Below are 15,926 nucleotides of genomic sequence, written 5' to 3'. Positions count from 1 at the left end.
TCCCTCACTCACTGTTCCTGTTGGGTTTGCTTGGATACAAGTACTGCTTGAGGTGTTCCCTCACTGACGTACTGTTTGCACATTAATTGTTTCCGTGGTGTGGTAGGCGTGAAAGGAATTTGCACGTTTTCACTTAGTCGCTGGTCAAATTGCTGTGAAATTTGCCGTTAATACTCGCGGCCTCCGGAAGGGATAGATCCAAATATTGCTTCTCACCACCTGACCTTCCTCTTAGCACCATAATCAAGCCGAAATTTCCCCTTGTACACAAGAAACGTGTGTGCATTCATGCTCCCAGGGGAATAAACCCTGCTGATTTACGGCTGAGGTTCATCACTATGCCGTTCCCTCCATCCAACGGGTTCTAGGGCCTCTGGTTTTGTTCAAGTAAGTGACACACTGTGTGTTTATATTTCACCTCTCCCAACACACGACGCTAAGCATAGGTTCAAAACCCGATCGGCCAAGCGCGGTGTGTTACGTGTCTCTGAGAGCACCAGACTTTGCTCACTGGTTTGAGTTACTCTCTGAGTTACAGCCAGACGATGAAACTGAATGCGGAGCTTGGGAGGACCTGTAAAGGTTTTTACAAGGCAGCTATCAAGCTTCTTATCAGACTCAGAGCTGTTTCTGTATCAAGTCAGAAACCACAGTCCAAAGATCTAAGTAAAGGTCAGCAAGACTCTCTGCAAGGCACTAAAGTTTTGGACGGTGGAATAAAGCTGAGGAGAGCTTTTTAATTTCCGATTCTCTTTACTTGATAGTTTTTTTCTACCTTTTTTAGCGACACAGGTCTCGATATCAGAAAACAACGGAGGAAAAATAACTACAGGTGAAAAATTTCTTCTGCTATAGTAGCACAAACCACAAAGGTTGGCTTACTGTACAAAAACAAAAAAAACCAACTGTGAACTGTGATACATTCATTTCTCCTCATTTCAGGGCTTTTTCTATCCTCAGACACAGCAATGATTATGCTCATGTGGTCCCTCAGCCAAAGTGCTTCCTATGCCGTCTCTGCATTATCAACACTGATATGCTGACTGAAGTAGTGAGTAAACCCAGGCCCTAAATTGCCTCCTTGATACTAAACCACAGAACAGAGATAAGGTCTGTAGTTGTCTTTCTTTCTGTGTAACTGTCAAGTTCATCACTCTACACGATGTACCCGCTCAATTGTGAGGAATACCGCTTTAAAAAAACAAAAACAAAAAACGCTCTAAACTCTTCCACTGGAGACAACTAGAGACCCAGCTGGATGGACAGACCGATCTCAAGAGAAAAAAACCGAAACCAAACACTTTTGCTTACGAGAAGGGAAACAAAACATAACGGGTCCTGTAACAGTCCATCTGCAGCCGTGGAGTGGCCCCCCTGTGGAAAAACGAACATGAAGCGAGTTTCTTCACTGTCTGTTCAGTCCAGCAAATTTCTGGAGCTATTGCCCTTTTTTTTTTTTTTTTTTTTTTGCCAATCAGGCAACTATATATCGGTGCTGGAAGATGGGCATCAAAATATACTTAGAGTACCAAGTGTAAAAGTACTCAAAGTAAAATATTTTATCAGATTATTATTATTTATGTACTAATGTATAAGCACCGCTTTAATGTTCCAGCAGGTAAAGGTCTGGTTAATTTAAACAATTTAATATACTTCTGGCAATCTTAGTCCTTAATAAAAAATAAAAAAAATCTGCATTAATTTGCTTTTTACATTTTGCATTAATTATCCGAATCTGCCAGGTAACGAGTAACTGGGCTTTCGAATAAATGCAGCGCAGCAGAGAGTATAGTATTCCCCCCCCTTGAAGGTGCTGGAGCAGAGGTTTAAAGAGCAACAACACTGAAACCCTGAAGTGAAGCACGGTGAGTTCAAAGCTGCGCCTCAGTGCAGCCACTGGGTGAACGCACTTCATGACTTCTCACCACCGGCTGACCTGACATGTGACCACCGAGTGCCGGCTGAGTACAACGCCTTATCAAGCGTATAAACGACAACTTCTGTGCCCAAGAAAAACTTCATCTCCTCAGCTAGCGTCGGTGGCTTTCTAGTATTGTTTATCTCAGTCTGCACAAGGCCTATAATTCGGATCTCTGTATATTCTAAGAGACCTGAATTGCGATCAATTGGCCGGTAAGTCCGATGCATTTGCTTTGTCCCCGCAGTTTAGCCAAAAAAAACAAAACAAAACAAGTGCAGCCATCCGAGTAATCCAACCAAGCCCACCACATTTATTTCACATATATAAGTTACTAATTGCTTTACAGATGCAGGTTTTACATATTTAAAACCCTTATGAAACTTGTTAAAGATTAAACCAGTGGTTCCTAACCATTGGGCTCGTGGCCCCTTACAGTGCCTGCCTGGGGCCCGTTGTTGTGTTTGACATTTCCCGTCTAAACTTCTCAGATGTTTTCATGTTTGAGGCCCGAAGAGCTAAAATTATCCAATATTTCCTTCCAAAAAAAACAAACAGATTTTCGTATCAGAAAATTTGATTTTCTTCTTTCCTCGCCCATTAGTCGTCTCACGATCCCTCAGATTTTTCTCCTCACCCCTTCGGAGGGGGCCCAGCCCCTTGGGTTTGGGACCACTGGACTAAACGACGTAACTGTATAAAAAGTAGTTAAAACCAGCTCCACCTCGAGCAGCTACAACGGCGAAATACACCTTACAAACCGATGCATCACTGGTAATCGAACAATGTCCTGTATTATAATAAGAATAATGAATCTCGGGGACAATTCGCTGCTGAACTAGACCTTTACTGATACTTTAGTTACAGGTACATGCTGCTGATAATACCACTGCACCTTTGCGTAAGTACAATTTGAATGCAGGGCTTTAACTTGTAATGGAGTACTTTTATTTAATTGCTGATTTATTTACATTTTTGTATTTATGCCTTTATTTAAGTCGTGAATCTGAGCTTCTCCCTCCGCCACGGCTCTTTGGTTTTTTTAATTAACGGCTTTTCCGTCGCTGTCAACGCACCAGGAGGCGGAGCTGCGACGGTTCTGGTATTTCCCACGGCACCTAGAGGCAGCACGGGTCTCCTCTCTGTGGGCGGGAACGCGAGCGGCACGCGGCAGGGGGAAAACTCCCGGCGCGCGCCGGCCCCGCGTCACTGTGCAACACGGCGAGGTTGAGCCGCGCGAGGTGCCGGACAGCGAACAGCAGCGAACAGCAGCGAACAGCAGCGACCCCGCGCAACACCGCAGCCACAGCAGGACGTCGAGCGTCCTCCACCCGTCGTCGATTCACCCTCACTCGGCCACTGAGAGCTCGGCTCGGCAGGGAGCCCCGTCCGCGAGGGACTTCAACGCGACCAGGGAGAGGGGGGGGGGAGCCACTGAGCCGACGCTCAGCGGCGCCACCATGCCGTCTCTGCGGCACTCCTACACGGTGACGGTGCCGGGGGACCCGGCCGCTTTCCCCTTGGACAAACACGACCTGCGCCGCAAGAGCCCTTCGCTGTCCCGGTCCGTGCTGGTGTCCACGTTCATGGGTCTGATCATCAACCAGGCCAAGGTGAGTCCACCCGGCGCCGCGGCTCTGCCTCTGCCTCACCTCCTCCTCCTCCTCCTCCCGGTCTCTGTCTCTCTCTAATAAATGAGAAAACTGCTGCTCGGAGACTTTTTAAAAGTTCTCATGGACCGGCTTGGACAAAGGCGGGGGGGGCGGCGCCCCTGGGGGGTCCCTAGGGGCGCCGCAGCCCGATAAATCAACTTATTTAGCTCCACTGACCTGCTGAGAGGTATGGACAGAAAGTTTGGTCTTTTTAACCGGATTTGATTAAATAAAAACAGGAAACAAAATATATTTGACTCTAAATATACAATAAATCCGGGGGAAGGTTTTTTCGCCTGTTTTTATTTTTTAATATATAGAAACAAGGACACACGACTGATGGATTTTTGCACTGGAGGCTTGCTCGGCGTTGATTTGAGCGTTTTCGGTCACTCATAAGGCATCGAGATATTTCTTTGCAAGTATCAGGTCGCCGTAAAAAAAACAGTGATCCGGATCCATGGATGTGCCAACGAAAGAGAAACAGACCGCACGAAACGCAGCAGGGCCGGTTTGGGGGTCACCCACGGCTTGAGGGGGGGGGGACTAGTTGAATTCGTGTGTATGTCTGCACCAAAGTGTCACTGTGTGCAGCCTCTTTAAAAAACATAAGAAAGAAGAAATGAAAAGAAAAACAAAAGAAAAAGAAAAGAAAGAGAAAAGGGAGAAATTGTAAAATCTCGTCGTCTTAGTCAACTTTGTCATGACGTGGAAAGCCAACGAAAGGTCAGATCTGGAGATCCAGATCTGACCTTTAGGAGGAGGACTGGGCTGTAAGTGCACACACACACACACACACACACACACACAAACAGGCTGGAGCACAATGGGGGGGGTGACATTTGTTGCGTAATAGGAAGGAGCTCTGCTGATAAGGAATGTGTCCAGACTTATCATCTGTACAGCACATTTTGTTATCACACACACACACACACACACAGACACACACACACACGCACGCACGCGGGGCGCTGCACATACGTGTCCACGGTGGTTTGGAGGTGTTTACGCCAGCGTGAAGGCGTTCGCCTGCCTGTCCTCCTCGTCCTGTCCTGACTCTCCAGGTGATGTTGACCGGTGTCCCCCGGACGGCCCGCGCCCTCCCGCGGCTCGCACGGCTGCGTTCACACTGGGGTCCACGCGGCCTCTACCGGCGCAAACTGTTTCTCGGTCCGGTCGAGTAGTTGCTTGTGATGTGGTTGTTTTTTTTTTTTTTTTAAGCTCTTAGGCGACCAGAAAATCTTGCACACACCTTCGCCTTCGAGATAAAGGAACCGGGGAATTTGGCATTTTATCGCTCCGGTCAACCGGAAGACAACCGTGGAAATCCATAACTCCGTGACCTCATTCCTGACGCATTTTAAAGACTTTATTTTCCTAATGAAGGAGATATTTTTATTTATTACTATTATTTTCTCCTTTTTAGCGCAGCTTCAGGAGAAAAAATAAAGGTACCTCTACTTGTTTATGGTGTTTTGCACCTTTCCCGGCCTGTCACGTCGCAGAGATTTATGCTTATACTGTTTCCAAGGGAGCGGCGCGGCTGGCACCGCGAGCTTCGCGGGAATGCTTCTTCTCCGGTCACGTGTTCGACCAGGCACGCCAAAGCCGGTCGGGTACATCGCGTTCCCCAGCGGCCTCCCTCTCTCAGAAGTCCCGCCAATGCCGGCGCCGGAGAGCGCGTCTTGTTCACAACACAAACGCATGGTGCCCTCAGGGTTTTTTTTTTTTTTTTTGGACGGGTCCTTTTAAACGACAGGCCGCCGCCCGCCGAGTGTGCCCGCATTCACTGGGAGCAGCGCGGCAGAGACCGGGACGCGCACCATATGGTCACCTTGAAACGCCGCCGGGGCGGAGGCAGAGAGAGGGGGGGGGGGCGGGGAATAAGTCCAGCCAAGCAGGCTGCTAGTAGCTTATATCGCCACAGTTCCACTTGGACGACTTAACGGGACAATAAAATCGGAACCCGCACCTTTTTTTTTTTTTTTTTTTTTTTTTTTTTGGGAGGTACGTGTGTTTCGTTCCCTAGCAACAGCAAATTGACCAAAACCGACAGTGAAAACTCGGTGTCCCGTTAAGAATAAACTCCCGTCACCTTCAGGCGACTCACGAGCGGCTGGTGCCGACGCTCGGTTTGCGCATGTGCGGCTGCGCCTACACCCACGCCCTCCGGCCGTCAGCAGAGGTCGCAGACGCGCGACCTGTTGCCCCAGGTTACCGTGTTTCCTCGTTCGGGGGGGGGGTGGTTGAGCTGCAGGTCACGGGTCAATGTGTCACCTGTTAACGCTCCGAGGCTGTGGCTGCGCACGGAGCGCGCGTCTGGGTGGCACAGAGAGCGCGCGTCCAGCCTGCTCATGTGACCAACGCAGTTATCGTCACTACGTGTTCAGGGAGAACCGTATCTAGGCCGGTGGCATTTAGATGGACTCCCCACTGCAATAAAATGTCTCTGGAACAGATAACCGGACTGACCGGGCGCTGATCACGGGACAGTTCTTGCTGCAAATCAAACACATTTAAATGAGTGTTCTATTAGCAGTAGGAAGATTAAAAGTGTGTGACTGTTGTTTTTTAAATACTCATTTTATCGATATTTTCGATTGGCTCCACTCGGCCCCTGCTAGAGTTCGGCATGAGCCTAAAACACAGACCCACACCCGGCCCGTAAGTCCCGACCTTAACTCGACTGATACAGCCCAGATCTGAAGCTATATTTTATAGCTATTTATTTATATATACAATCTGTTTTCTTACAGAATCGGATGTGAAAATGATCGATCCTACGCATGACTGAGCTGCAGGCTTCAGGCGACAAAACTGCCCAAACCTGACCTGAAACTTGATGCTTTTTTTTTTTTTTTTTGGTGGGTTTGGGTCGGATACCAAGAACTCTAGTCTGCTAGATCGCTACTTTTAAATAGAAGCAAAGAATTTTATTTGAGCACTATACCGTCTGTATGGCTGATTTGATTCGCCCTAATTTACGAACTCGATTTGTCCAGCTAAGTTTTTGATAATAGGCAGTTGGCAGCTCAGTGAGCAATGACCCGGTGGTCCGCGGGTCAAAAGACATCTGGAGGTCTACGTTAAAAACCCGACCAAATTTGGCTTTAAAGTGAAAAGATCCTGGACCGTCTTGGCTACAACAGCATGCGAGTGACTATATTTCAGTGTGAAGCAGTCCCAGCTGCTGTACACATTTCACCAAGTTTAGTTCGATTTGACCTGGATGTCCTGACCTCTTGATCTGCAAAGTCACCACAGATCATCGCTGACTGGGAGCGGCTGTCACAAAGGATACGGGCAACTGGGGGCCCGATCGCCCAGCCCGCAGGGGCCTGATACACACTGCTCCATTGTCATCGGGCTTATTTGTGCCACCGCGGTCCAAACGTTGTGTGTCGGAGCGTTTCCAGCCCGGCAAGAACGAGATATGGGGGGGAATGCCGGCCGCTCGTGATCGCTCTGGAGTTTCTTGGTGGGACACACACCAGCGGTCAAAGTTTTAAAAGTGACACAATCAGTAGTTGTGCAGTGGCTTTCAGAACGCTGCGTCAGTCTCAGCCCGACGGGCGATTAACACTTCGCTACCAGTGGCACCGGACAAGTCAACAAGCTAATCCTCGAATCCTGCAATGATGTGAAACGCACACACACAAGTAAAACAAAAAAAAAAAAACAACTCGACACCACCTTTTTTTTCCTCCGGTCCGCATGGCACGCTCGCGTGACGTCACCGTGGCGCGAGTGGTCGGGCTCGTCGGTGCAGAGAGAGGGGTCAGGACACACTGGCCTTTCATCGGAGCACGTGGGGGAACAGTAGCTGCTCTCCACAGCGCGGTGCGCTGCCAAGCCGTCGGCAACGTGGCCATTATATGGTTCGCTTTGAGCGAATGGTGCCAAGTCCCTCCGTGGCTTATCGACACTTGAGGGAATGTGAATGGGGTTGCTATCATGCGATTGGCGTCATTAAGAATAACTATCTGAAGCCCTGTGTACTTTAATTTACATGGACACTTTGAGCATCAACACATCTTACCACATTCATCTGACATGTTAAGATCATTGAGGTAACACAAAAGGCAATAGTTCGGAGGACTGTCAGCCTTATGGTAATTAAACATATCCCCTTTAGGGCCCAGTTTTACACACGAGGACCCCACTTCTAGCCCCTCTGGGCCTTGATCATCAGCCAGAACATTGTGATTGGAACAAAAGGAGGGGGGGGGACCTAGACTCGGGTCTAAAACGAACAAACAACAATCAAGCAAACAACAGTCAAAAACACAATTGGCCCCACTAATGACCCACATTGGCACATACAGAGCCCATACGGAGCCAATTGAGATTTTCATGTGATTCAGTCCCATCTGGGGTCCCCAAGTTTTACCAGCAACCCATTTGTGCCCATGTGAAAATCTTTTCGTAGTAGTTTTTTCGCTGGATTTTTCGGGACTGTGGTCGATGCAGTGGTAAAAAAAAAATGGCTCGAACGTTGTGTTTGTCAGTTTAAAGTCAACGAAAAGGGAGCATCTGCACATGGAGCTTGAGGGTTTGGCGTCTCCTCGCATACTGTCCGAAAGCCTGCAGAATTTTGATTACTGAACAAATTAATTACACGTCTGTGCTTCTCTGTCTGGCTGCCTGTCGAGTGTTTCCCACGCTGTGTTATACCTTTCCCCAACGTGTACGTGGGTAAACGAGAACCTCTTCTCTTTTTCTTTGCACAGAACAAGAGCCCTCAAGGCCTGGTGGGGCTGAGGAACCTGGGCAACACGGTAAGTGCTCCTACTTCACTTTGGGGCCTAATATACTTTACATCACGCTGCACTTTGAGCTGGTGACACCACCAACTGAGTCTCGATCTTCATTTAATGAATTCTTGTGGGTTTATCTATTTATTTATTCATTAATTTGTTTATTTTGCTGTTTTGTAATTTGCAGTGTTTCATGAACTCCATCCTACAATGTCTGAGTAACACGCCGGAGCTGAGAGATTACTGCCTGAGAAACATCCATCGCACAGACCTCAACAGCAACTGTACGACTAGCACTGCCCTCATGGAAGGTAGGACGAGACTCTGAGCCATTAAACCGCATGTTATCAGCATCACGGGGAACTCGAGTCACTTTATGGCTCGGCACTAGGTCACGGATTTTTAGCTTATGGGCACTTTATTACTCTCTAGTCTTAAACTAAATACATATATTGCTATGCTGCACTAACTCACTGCTAAGGATCTTTAGACAACTTTATACACCGATCACTAAAAGGCTCACTTTCACTGAGGGGGGGGGGGTGAACCGAATCTAAATGGTCAAGCTGCGCTCGGGTCAGATACCTAACTAAACCCACCTAACCGCGGTCGGATCACATAATACTCCAGTCGTGATTTTGAGCAAAGGGAAATATGCGCTTGCATAAAGCGAAAAGGAATTTCACCCCTGCGGGGCTTTTTAGCGGTGGTGTTTGCACAGCAAATTCTCAGAGGTCACTCACTCCAATGTGAGCATGTTTTAATAAAAACACTTGCTTTCCCATTGTTTACTTCAAAAAGCCCCAATTTTTTTTTGGACCACAACTTTGTAAAATGTCTCTGTAATTAGTACAAAAAAAGTTGCCTCGCCTAGTTCTTTGTTCAGATGTGGTTTCGTTTTTCGATTAATTTATGTGACAAAAGAAACTCAGCTCAAGGTCGACTTAGTAGCTGCTGAACAGCTTTCAACAGCGTCTCACTTTTCGCATGGATACTGGTTCAGTTCCGTTCACCGAGCCACGCGACTCCGCTGCAACGCCCGGAAAACGTCAGCACACCGCCATCAGCGGCACACGAGGACACCGGTCCCAGTTCCACTCCCCGGTGAGGACCGGGAGATACAGGTGTTAGTGAGTGGACTCTGGGCTGAGAGTATTTCGTCACACGTGTTAATCCCAGAGTCAAGAATGACTTGCCGTGGCCAAGAATAACACGTGACGGTGAGGTTAGGCTGAGATTTTCATTATGGGTTTTCTTACATAGAAATCAACCCTGGTGGAGTCCACGCACTTTTCTTGTCTTCATGCACATCGGGTTTAAAATACAATATTTATCTTCTTACAAATAGATACAAATCTCCCTCGGGTTTGCGACATAGCTTGATATACAGAAGTTTCTTACACAAGGTTAGAAATCCGCAACCTAACTCAGGCATGCCGGGAAGTTTAGGAAAGCCGATTGCTTTCAAAATGCAGTATCAGTGAATTTGTGGCAAAATGCAGTACATTTAGTTTAGAGGAGATCCAATCGGTATCACCGTTTTATCAACAACAGGTTTAGAGTTACGGAGTTCCCTTTAAAATAGCACACATATTGAATTTTGTGGTATTGTGTTATTCTGCGAAGGATGGCGTCGCTCACAGATTGCACACGTGTGAACCAAAGGAACGTCTTTTTTCACGATTATGCCCCCTTTCCGTTTCGCCTCCTGTCTCAGAGTTTGCTAAGCTGACTCAAAGCCTGTGGTCGTCTGTGAACAACGAGGTCATCAGTCCGTCTGATTTCAGGAACCAGATCCAGAGATACGCTCCCAAATTTGTGGGTTGCAAGTAAGTCTTCCCTCGTCCTGCCCGTCAGCCTTTTCACTGAAAGTCACTTCATGCAGTTCAAAAAGAATTCAGTGAGATGAGTAAAGGGGCCCATTGAAATCTTTCTCCCTACAGTCAGCAGGACGCCCAGGAATTTCTGCGTTCGTTACTGGATGGTCTCCACAGTGAAGTGAACCGAGTGACAGTCCGCCCTAAAGTGTCGGTCGAAGACTTTGACCACCTCTCGTAAGTCTGCATGCAGGCCACCTCTGCCCCTCCGCTCCCAATAAGTCACTCATAACTGCCCATGTCACTGACACCTTTCACGGCCGTTCACATTTCTGCTGCATGCCCGATCGGGCTGCGGTACTTCTGGTTTCGCAGTCACTCGGCCATTTCTGAACTTTTATGTCACTCCCCAAATATGTGAAACGACTTTCCTTCACAGGGATGATGAAAAAGGCCAGCGGATGTGGAACATGTACTTGGAGAGAGAGGACAGCAAAGTAGTGGGTAATTAATTTTTGAGCCACGGCTGCACGATTACCTGGATGCGTTCTTGAATTTATACACATAATAAATCTGACCCTCCGGCTTTTGTTTCTGCCTTTAGATATCTTCGTTGGACAGCTGAGAAGCTCCCTGACCTGCACCGTCTGCAGCTTCCGCTCCACTGTGTTTGAGCCATTCTGGGACCTATCAGTGCCGGTTGCGCAGGTAAGCGCACAGGCACACGCACACACACACACACACACACACACACACACACACACTGTTTTCACAGGTTTTTCACATATTGGCTAACCAACAGTATTTTGTAAGATAGTATTGACTGGGCTATAAAGTCTTATAGTTTACTTTTTATTGACCGGACACGCTCTGTGTCTCCGCAGAAGAGCTCCGGCGAAGTGACTCTCAAAGACTGTTTGAGACTCTTCACCAAAGAGGATGTGCTGGATGGGGACGAGAGACCGGTAAGAGGCCCCACACAACACACCACCCACTCCAGATTCCTCTGTAAAGATGACACGTGGATTATACGGCGGCGGCAGCAGCATCTCACTGCCTCCCCGTGTTTGTCTCCCCTCTCTCAGACATGCAACAGGTGCAAAGCCAGGAGGAAATGCACGAAAAGATTCAGCATCCAGAAGTTCCCTCAGATCCTCGTGCTTCGTATCCTTGTCCTCACATCTTTGCACCATTTGCTTAACACTTACAAAATGCAGATGCATTTGAATGAGAGCAGTCTTCCTGATAACATATTAAATAAATATATATTAAATAAATATACGCTACATTTCGATATTTTACTTGAGTAATAGCACAGAAGCATTATAGTCAAAACTTAAAGCTGCACTAGTCTGTGTTCTTTCCATTAACAATGGATCACATGACTATGTTTAATGTCAAAAGTGTCGCTCATATGATGAACCCACAGAAAATTATCAGCAAACCTTGCAGATCTCTTCAGGCTTTTCAGCCTCTTTTAGCTCGTGGTTTTGTTTTCCCGGCGCGGTAACGTCTGCTTTCACAACCCTTGATTCAAGCAGCCGCACGCAGCTGTTTTCAGCCCAAAAAAAAAAAAAAAAAAAAAAAGGGTCTGAAAGACCCCACCGTACACTGGCTGCTCAGCGCCAAAGAGCCGACAGACTGGTTAGCAACTGGCTAGTGAAGATAGTGGAGCGCGTATCAGCTAAAGGAGTTGGCGGAGACCAACAACAGAGCTAAAATAAGACCGGACACTGCCTCCAAGTGGCCAAAACAAAATCAAGCAGTGCAGTTTATGAAAAGTGAAAGTACTAATTATGAAAAGTAGAACTCCCATGGGGCCTCAGAGCACCGAGTTTCTTAATGTTTAAGGTGGTCCAAGTGGCGCTAAGTCTGACTAGTCTGTGAAACGCCGAACTTGTCGGTGCACCATATTTCATGAGCTGTTAAAGTTCACCTGTTACAGAACTAGCCAAACAGACGCTGTGGAGGAAAGTGGAGTTAAATACGAAGTATTTAAACTATTATTTTATGAATTTACTATATTTGAAATGTAGTGGAGCAGAGGTACATTTGAAATACTGCTGTGAAGGCCGAGCGCCTTAGAATTGCCCTTAAAGTACAATAAGTGCAGTTATAAGTTATTTTAAATCGGGTTCTGTTCCTTGACTCAGTGTTCCTCTCAGACCTGAAGCGCTTCTCAGACTCTAACGTCCGAGCGAACAAACTCTCCACTTACGTCAACTTTCCCCTCAGAGAGCTGGACCTGCGGGAGTTTGCCTCCGAGAGCAGCGGTAAGTGTCTGCCCGAGACAGACCTACTTTTCCGAGGTGGGCTGGATTTGATGGGTACTGCCTGCGCTGGCGTTGGGTGACAGTGTTGTCTCTCCCCCCTTCCCCCCGCAGAGCGCGCCGTGTATAACCTGTACGCAGTATCCAACCACTCCGGAAATGCTGTGGGAGGCCATTACACGGCTTACTGCAGGAACCCAGCACTGGGGGAGTGGTACAGCTACAACGACTCCAGGTATCAGCTCACGTCTGCTCACGCCTCGTCATATCACCTCACTTTTTCATCTTATCAGATTAGCGGAAAGCTGTGTAGTCTAATTCAAGTGTCCCCTATTCACCCGCTGTCACAGAAATGACCCCATTCTAGCTTTGTAAAGGTGTTTCTGCTTGATGCCAAATGAAATGTGCAGATTTAGTGCAAAGCATGCGTGTGTACATTGCCTGTGTGAGCCTGTGCTTGGTAGTGGGATCTGTGTGGTTTTGACAAAATGTTGTAAGGATAGTTTTGCGGCCATATTTAATTCAGGAGGTTTGTGGACATATTTAACGAAAGAAATATGTTAATACTTTTTTTTAAAAAGCCTTAATTCAAGCATTTGTTCTCTGAGAAACGATGCTCTGGGGCTTTCAGTGTCATAACTACGGTGCGTATCGTGTGTTCCTTGCAGGGTGAGCCCAATGTCTTCCAGCCAGGTTCGCAGCAGCAACGCCTACGTCCTCTTCTACGAGCTCACCGCTTCCCCGCACAGCAAATATCAGACGTGTCGGCTTTAGACGCTGTGGAGGAGTGACAAGCTGCACCACACCAAAAAAAAAAAAAAAAAAAAATGGAGTCAGACACTGCCTGTTAGGAGAGAGCTCCACCTAGTGGAGGAAGTCCTGCCTTTACAGACTGTGTATATGGAGCACAAACACATGCTGAGAAAAAAGAAAAAAAACAAAACACCCTTTAACCTTCATCTCAATGGTTGTTTTTTTTTTCTTGAGAGAAATAAAAAAAGGGTGGATGTGAAGGGTGTTTGCACGGAAGCAACACAAGATGAGCGGCAGCTCATGTGTCGGGAGGAGCTGAAATGACACCGGGAAAATGCTGCTTTCATTGTCAAAAAAAAAATTCAGCTCCATGCACAGCTGTCAGTTAAAACCTAAAATGTCTGTTCGGAGCACAACACTTTCTTCGGCGTGCACATGCAGCAGTGGACTCAGAAAACGAGGTTTTTCTAGTTTGTTTTCATTCCAAAAAAAAAAAAGAAGGATCTTACAACAACTGTTCGTGGACCTGAATTTATTCCTTTTCTTGTCAATTGAGTGGATTTTTATTCTTTTTTTTTTTGCACTTTGAACATGGACTATCAGCCTTAAGGACATTATTGCGTGAGGACATTACAGAGACTGCGAGATATAATTTATTCTATTTAATGTGATGACAGTAATTTAAAGTGCATACTCGTGTCACTTAACAGAGGGGATGTGGTTCTCCTCTTAGAACAGTGGAAATCCGCTAACGGAGAGGGGATGTTTGATGTCAAAGTACATTTTATTTTTGTATAGTATTTATGGGCAGCACAGTGAATGTAACTGTACTGTGGATAAGCCAGACATACCAAAGCAGCTGTGTAAATATGCATCAGTAATACTTCTTCCACAAATAAAGTTGCTTACTTTACACCCGAGCCAGTTCAGAGTCTCAAAATTATTGAAATTCGGCGTCACCTCGCACGGCGTGATGCGTTGATTTTTATTTTGCTCTTATTTATCCAGCCGGCCACACGGAAGCCGGGGAAGGGTTCACGAGCGTAACGGCAACGATAAAAACTTTATGTTCTATCCATCGCTCAACATTCAGCTAATCAATTGACAATTTGTTTCTACACTTTCAAACAGATATCGGGGCCCACATTTAATAGATTGGACACAGGCTATAGGTCGTTGCCAAACTAAGTCAGGCAGTATATAAAAAATAAATATCCGGCTGTTCATTTGTCAAATGTCAGGCTACTTTCAACAGCCAGTCCCTAACTTTAGAAAAAGCCGATCTCTGCAGCTGGAAACAAAGTCGGCTATATTAAAGATCCGGGACCATAAAATCGGAACAATGAAACGATATACTGGAAAGCTCTGTCAGGCTGAGGGGAACTCCAGAAGGGGGGATAATTCTCTGTGAGTCCATCATTACTACTGATACCTCGCACATATCACACCGTCATTTCATCCCGCATCAATGTTTAACATATCGATTAGTGCAGCTTTAAGCTGCAGAGTGTGTGAGGCTTAACCAGGAATGTAGCAAGTCATAAGATATCAGACAGAGAGACAGACAGACAGACAGACAGACAGACAGACAGACAGACAGACAGACAGACAGACAGAGAGACAGACAGACAGACAGACAGAGAGACAGACAGACAGACAGACAGAGAGAGACAGACAGACAGACAGACAGATAGACTGACAGACAGATAGAGACAGACAGACAGACAGACAGACAGACAGACAGACAGACAGAGAGACTGACAGACAGACAGACAGACAGACAGATAGATAGATAGACAGACAGACAGACAGACAGACAGACAGACAGACAGACAGACAGAGACAGACACATAGATAGACAGACAGAGAGACTGACAGACAGATAGAGAGACAGAGAGACAGACAGACAGACAGACAGACAGACAGACAGACAGAGAGACAGACACATAGACAGACAGACAGAGAGACTGACAGACAGATAGAGAGACTGACAGACAGACAGACAGAGAGACAGACACATAGATAGACAGACAGATAGACTGACAGACAGATAGAGAGACTGACAGACAGACAGATAGACTGACAGACAGAGAGACAGATAGACAGATAGATTGACAGATAGATAGACAGACAGACAGATAGAGATAGACAGAGAGACAGATAGACAGGCAGAGAGACAGACAGATAGATAGACGGACAGATAGAAAGATAGACAGATAGATTGACAGATAGATAGACAGACAGACAGATAGAGATAGACAGAGAGACAGATAGACAGGCAGAGAGACAGACAGATAGATAGACGGACAGATAGAAAGATAGACAGATAGATAGATAGATAGAGAGAAAGATAGAGAGACAGACAGACAGACAGACAGACAGATGGATAGATAGAGAGACAGATAGAGAGACGGATAGAGAGACGGATAGAGAGATAGATATTGCAAGTATTGCGTACAGGTAATTCCGCCACTACATGACTCCAAACTGGAACCAAAGGTTTACCGTGGTCACCTCCGCCATGTTTCCTCTTTCTTCTCTCTGAGTTAACTCTTATCCTTGAGCCACTGAGCTTGTTAGCGTCTGAGGGAAAACTAATGAGCACTGTTGTGTGTGTCTGTGTGTGTGTGTGTTTATGTGATAAGGTGTCTGGGGCTGAGAGAGATGATCTGTTTGTGATGAGGCCAATTCGCGAGGAGAATTGATACAGTTATCGGGGTAGAGGCCGAGCTTTGTTGCAGCTGTAACACTATCTGGGC

At 46.7% G+C, this 15,926-nt stretch overlaps 1 protein-coding gene across 1 annotated transcript; it reads left to right on the top strand.

Moving 5' to 3' along the window:
- Nucleotides 1-3,055: 3,055 nt before the first annotated feature.
- LOC120802995 (ubiquitin carboxyl-terminal hydrolase 2-like) lies at nt 3,056-13,242 on the top strand. The gene is made up of 12 exons (XM_040151234.1): nt 3,056-3,531; nt 8,301-8,348; nt 8,515-8,638; nt 10,045-10,156; nt 10,271-10,381; nt 10,584-10,648; nt 10,749-10,852; nt 11,029-11,109; nt 11,230-11,308; nt 12,310-12,417; nt 12,529-12,649; nt 13,083-13,242. Exons 1-12 carry the CDS (start codon nt 3,379-3,381, stop codon nt 13,186-13,188), a joined length of 1,212 nt encoding a protein of 403 aa, XP_040007168.1. The 5' UTR covers nt 3,056-3,378; the 3' UTR covers nt 13,189-13,242.
- Nucleotides 13,243-15,926: the final 2,684 nt, after the last annotated feature.

The sequence above is a fragment of the Xiphias gladius genome, chromosome 17 (genome assembly GCF_016859285.1).
Source record: "Xiphias gladius isolate SHS-SW01 ecotype Sanya breed wild chromosome 17, ASM1685928v1, whole genome shotgun sequence".
Lineage (NCBI taxonomy): Eukaryota > Metazoa > Chordata > Actinopteri > Istiophoriformes > Xiphiidae > Xiphias > Xiphias gladius.
This window is presented reverse-complemented; position numbering and strand designations above follow the sequence as displayed.

Excerpts from the sequence above, each read along its gene's own strand:
- LOC120802995 (XM_040151234.1), top strand. The coding sequence starts at position 3,379 with ATGCCGTCTCTGCGGCACTCCTACACGGTGACGGTGCCGGGGGACCCG. Across the intron at positions 10,157-10,270 it reads CCCAAATTTGTGGGTTGCAA|TCAGCAGGACGCCCAGGAAT; the intron begins GTAAGTCTTCCC and ends TTCTCCCTACAG. Across the intron at positions 10,649-10,748 it reads AGAGGACAGCAAAGTAGTGG|ATATCTTCGTTGGACAGCTG; the intron begins GTAATTAATTTT and ends TTCTGCCTTTAG.